The sequence below is a fragment of the Grammomys surdaster genome, unplaced genomic scaffold, assembly GCF_004785775.1.
Source record: "Grammomys surdaster isolate TR1022 unplaced genomic scaffold, NIH_TR_1.0 165, whole genome shotgun sequence".
NCBI classification, from domain to species: Eukaryota; Metazoa; Chordata; class Mammalia; order Rodentia; family Muridae; genus Grammomys; species Grammomys surdaster.
In genome coordinates, this window is record NW_021604613.1 from 12,641,470 (window position 1) to 12,646,953 (window position 5,484).

Genomic DNA, 5,484 nt, shown 5'->3' on the forward strand with positions numbered 1-5,484 from the left:
GAGAGAGAGAGAGAGAAACATGGAGGCAGATGTTCGCGTGTCTCCGCCAGTCAAAGGTAGTTGGTATATCTAGGTTGGGTATTGGGTTACACTTCTGATTATATGGGCATCTTGTTATTGAGCATTACCAAACTTATAAAGCCTTTGATTAACATTTAAAAAAAATGCACGATTGCATTTAACAGCAGAGAATGGGCCTGGTCAGAAGAAAGGGACAACATAATCCCCGAGAGACAGGAGGTCTGTGTCCACAGCTAGAAACTGGAATCTCTGCAGACTGGAGTTACAGTCTCCATAACCTGAGATTTTGCTCAAGCACGTTCGCCAAAACTTTTATCTTTCCTCTTTTATATATACTATTTTGCATCTCCTTTTGTGTGTCCCACTTTCTCAAATACATAGTTCCATGCCAAGAGAAGAGTTCATCTTTTTAAAAACATGCAATTTATAAAACCATGCCTTTACAGCAAAGAGTCCCCAGAGTGTAATCTTTCCATGTAAAAAAATAATAATAATAATATAGAGAACTTTATAAGGTTTTTATGAAGAAGAAAAAAAAAAAAGAATTCCTCCCGGAATTTTAGGTTCTACATTTCATTATAGATCCCAATACTCATATCTGTTCCAGCCCATGGTGGGTAATCATGTAAGGTTTAGATCTCTTAATTCTTGTGTCTGAAATTAAAAAAGAAAAAAGAAAGAAAGAAAGAAAGAAAGAAAGAAAGAAAGAAAGAAAGAAAGAAAAGGCGAGCCTTGCCTTCACTGTCCTCTGTTTCATAACCTGAGGTACCTTTCATTCAGAAGTTCAGCATCTGGCCTTTCACCCTTGGTAAATCCAAGGCCCCTTCCCTCAAGTCAAGGTCAAGATCTATAGCAGGTTTTGTTTTTGTTTTTGTTACTGTCCTACTGGGAAAGCCAGCAGTTTCTGCATGACTCACTTTGTTGTAACAGGATCTTTTCCCGCTCCATCTTCTCATCCTTCTCCCACTCTGCTTTCCGCCTGGACCACTTGTCTTCCATTTCATCGTAAATGCTGTCCTGTGGAGCAGGAAGGTGCCGTGAGAAGAGCTATAACAGGGGAACGCTATAACGGGGGCCGCTGCATGGGGGCCGCTGCGTGGGGGCCGCTGCGTGGGGGCCGCTGCGTGGGGGCCGCTGCGTGGGGGCCGCTGCGTGGGGGCTACAGTACTCACAGGGTCACAGCAGGCTTTGCTCTACCCTCACTTGGGTTATACATAAGAAAACCAACTCCAGCTAAGCTCAGAGGAGAGCTGGGATAAGCCTAAAGGTCAAAGGCCCTCTGCTGGATCTCCACTTCTTTGGAAGACAGATAGGCTCTCTGAGTCTGAGAATCACATCTAATTCTGCATCTCCTTGTAAGGCAGCCTGCTCTGGGACTTCATCAAGCTTGGGTAATCGTCCTGTTTTACTTTCTACTGCTGTGATAAAACAGTCTGATTATAAGCAGTTTGTGAGGGAAAGGGTTTATTTCCCTTATACTTCCATATTACAGCCCATCACTGAGGAAACTTGCTGGAACTCACGCAGAGACTGGAGCCAGGGCGAGTCCTGGCTACTGGCCTGCTCCTGTGGCTTGTTCAGCCTGTTTTTGTATCCATCTGCCTAGAGGCGGGCCCCACCCGCGATGGGCTGGACACCCCAAGCAATTATTATTCAAGAAATAGAGGCAATTTCTCAAAAGCAGCTCCCTGCCCCCAGATGACTCCCTTTTGTGTCAAGTTGACCACAAACCCAACCAGTACAGGGTTTAAAGGAAATGGCTTCAGGTCTCAGGTTGTGGAATGTGGAATGAGATAAAACCTTCTGGGTGGCAGTTTGATCAGATCTGTGAAAGGCCTTAAGTATGCTGTGACCAGCACTCTGCAGCTAGGATCCGATGTTCAAAGTGCTATGTTTGTTCTGTCACAGCAAGTGACTGCAATAGCATGTGGTCAGTGGGAAAGGGACAGTGACATCCCAAAGGCACAGAGACAGTCACAACAAAGGCAGGAAAGATTTAAAGTGCCCAGAGAAAAGAGGATGCAAAAATGTCCATAGACTCACTCAGTGAACATTTCAACAAAGTACAGGTGTTTTCAATGGGCTGCCTCTGGTGAATGACAATTCTTTCTTTTCTGTGTTACTGTTGGTGGTTAGTTTTGTGTGTGTTTTGTCAGCATGTATGTCTGCACTGTGTGAGCCTGATGCCTGAGGAGGCCAGAAGAGGGCGTTGGATCCATTGGCTCATGTGGTTTTGAGCTATCAGGTGGGTGCTGTGAACTGAATCTGGTGCCTCTGGAAGAGCAGCCAGTTCTCTTAACTGTCAAGCCCTCTCTCCAGACCCAATCCCCTTCCCAGTCTTCATTTTTAGAAAACAGTGAACAACTGTTACACCTTCTTTTCAACAGGCCTCTCAGAGTTGGATGGCTAGTTTGTCAAACATCGAAGCCACTGGGCTCGTAATTCCTGCTGGGCACAGTAGTGACACAGTGGTGGGGGGATGTTAGAATCTCTCCAGGTCTACATTCATCCTCCTGTTCTCAGTCAGGAATGAACCTCGCCTCTCTTCCTCTCAGAACCTACCCTCAGCTTGGACTCTCACCTGATACATGTGAAACATGTTCTTCAGATACTTGTATTCCTTGCCCATCTCATCTGGATGAAAAGAAAACAAGGTTGTCATTATTCCTTCAGTGGGCACACTTTTGAGAACTCACATGAACCCCTCAGCACCACACCCAAGCACTCCCTAAGGTGATGAAACCATCATGGGATTCCCAAGTCATTCTGGAAGCTTACCAAAAAGCTTATCAGGCATTGGACCCCACCTGAACCAGTGGACAAAGAGCCTCTGGAAGAGAGGCCTGGCACTTTCTGATAAAAAACGCTTCTCAGAGATTTCGAAACTCACATGCTCTGTTCAGCTGTTTTAGTAAGACAACCCTCCCCCACTCTCAGGGTAATCTGTGTCTGTGGGAAGGAGGAACAAAACCTCTCAGAATGCATCTGCTTCTCCTTCTGTAGCATTTCCTCCTTTACAGTGGTTATGAAAACCACACATTCTCTTTAGGAAACTGGAAAACAAACAAAGTGTAAATAAGACACTAACTTCAAACAGAGGAGGAAGGTCATAGAGTGTCTCATTCTCTGTGGACATTAGCTTATAAACTCAAAATCTGAAGGATGCACACTCCACTGTTCCCAAGCAGTGTGAATTCAATCAGTGAGATTCGGTCAGTGCAGTCCTGTGCACTGTAGAGCCTTACAATCACACTATCCCAGTTAGGACTCAACAAAGCACTGCCATCTTACATGTAAGAAAATCTGAAGGCGTCATAGTGATATTATACTTTTAGAACTTTAAAAAGCACTTTTAAAGAATGTCACGTTCTTGCTTCACTGATGAAAGTGGATTTTCAAGGACACGGTCTCCCTCTCTCCAGTTTCATTCTCATCAGGATACAGGCTACCCACCTTTCCCCGGTTTTCCCCCAGGGCCAGACAGTACCTAGTTTCTCTTGGGCAGTGGCCTTTTCCGTCTTCAAGGCTTCCTTGTAGCTGTTCTCTAACTTCTCAAGCTCCTCTCTGTGAGTCTCTTTGAGTTCCCTGTGGGACAATTGGTGAAAAGAAGTTCAGAGTGGACAAGCTGGCTCAGCAGGTAAAGGTGGTTGCCACAGAAGCCTAACAACCCGAATTTGATCCCTGGAATCTATAGTGAAGGAAAGAATTGACTTCCAAAGGCTGTCTTCTATGGTCCACAGAAATACAGTGACACCAATCACATGAGGAGGGGGATGCTGCACACACACACACTCACACACACACACATACACATTCATATATACATGCATATACACACTCATGCTCACATACACACACACATGCTCACACACATGCATATTTATATATACACACATACACACATACACACACACACACACACACACACACACAGTCTGGAGTTGAGCTGTTGCATGAACCTGCCCTCCCACTCTATCCTCACCAAGGTAGGGCCCTCACTTCCAGTAGTGTTCTCGTGGTTTCTATTCAGAGTGAGACATTTCCTACAGTCGCTTCTTTGAATAGTGCTCAAGCAAGCGTCTCAGACTCCCCTTCTCAGTCAACAGCCTTTGCTTAGAGCTCACTTATAGAAGCACCCAGAATAAGTTTAGAACCCTAGATCCAGCCTCCATCCCAGGATTCATATGCTGATGGTGTCTGAGTGCTAAAGTGAGAGCTCCAAGCCTTAAATCAGATGGAGGAAACCGAAATACACGTTACTACGGGAAAAATGCCTGTCTACAAAGACTACATGGTATTATCCCAACATTAAGCAAGGGAAGCCTGTGGAGACAGTTGTTTCTAGGCATTGCCTTGGGAAGGGCAAGGGAGAGACCAGTAGGTGGCGCACACTAAGATAGTGAAAGCACCGTGTACAACACTCTCACAGTGAATGCATGTCCACACACACTTATTTTTCACACACACAGAATGTTCTGCACCAGGAGTGACTTCCAAGCAGGTGATGATGGTGCGCCAAGGCAGACCCATCAATTGTAATAAAAGTAACATTTTTCAGGGATGCTAAAAATAAGGGCTGCTTTAGAGTGGGCGTAAGGGATATATGGGCTTCTGTAACTTCCTGGTAATTTTGCTGTAGACTTTAAATTATTATCAAAACAACAAAACAAGCTGGATGTGGTAGCACACACCTTAATTCCAGCATTTGGGAGGCAGAGGCAGGCAGATGTTCAAGGCCATCCTGGCCTACAAAGAGAGAAACCCTGTCTGGAGAAACAAAACAAACAAACAAGAGAAACAAAGAAATAAAAATATCAATGCATAAAATGCTGTGATTTACATAGAGATGCTATCTCTACTAGGATTTGTTTTGTTATAAATGCTTATTTACATTACAAATGCTTATGGAGTTAAACTTGTTGTTCTAGTTTATAGAATCATTAAATCAATGTAGATGACACAGACATCAACTCAATGATTAAAAATTTTTTTGGTGGAACGAATATTTGAAATTCACCTTTTTTTCTTTCTAAAAAAGTTGTTTTGGTTTTGGTTGTTGATTTTGTTTATATGTATGAGTCTGTGTGGGGTAAGTATGTGTGAGTGTAGTGCAGAGGTCAGGTGGTTGTGAGCCACCACACCAAATGCTGGAAGTCAAACTCAGGTCCTCTGAAAGAGCAGTATATACTCGGAACCACTGAGCCATCTCTTCAGCCTTAAAATGTACTCTTGTGCAATTAGAAATGAAGAACACAGCCAGGCAGTGGTGGCGCACACCTTTAGTCCCAGCACTTGGGAGGCAGAGGCAGGAGGATTTCTGAGTTTCAGGCCAGCCTGGTCTGGTCTACAAAATGAGTTCCAGGAGAGCCAGAGCTACACAGAGAAACCCTGTCTTGAAAAACCAAAACCAAAGCAAAAGAAGAAGAAGAAGAAGAAGAAGAAGAAGAAGAAGAAGAAGAAGAA

General features: G+C 44.2%; 1 protein-coding gene across 2 annotated transcripts in view; it reads right to left on the reverse strand.

Annotated features, from left to right (window-relative positions):
* Flacc1 (flagellum associated containing coiled-coil domains 1) overlaps positions 1-5,484 on the reverse strand; it is a 30,501-nt gene that overhangs the window by 12,121 nt on the left and 12,896 nt on the right. For both annotated transcript variants that reach the window (XM_028765696.1, XM_028765697.1), the window contains 3 exons: positions 3,509-3,606; positions 2,603-2,655; positions 939-1,038 (listed from right to left, as the gene is read on the reverse strand). In XM_028765696.1, the coding sequence (XP_028621529.1) occupies positions 939-1,038; positions 2,603-2,655; positions 3,509-3,606 (251 nt within the window). The remainder of the gene's footprint in view (positions 1-938; positions 1,039-2,602; positions 2,656-3,508; positions 3,607-5,484) is intronic.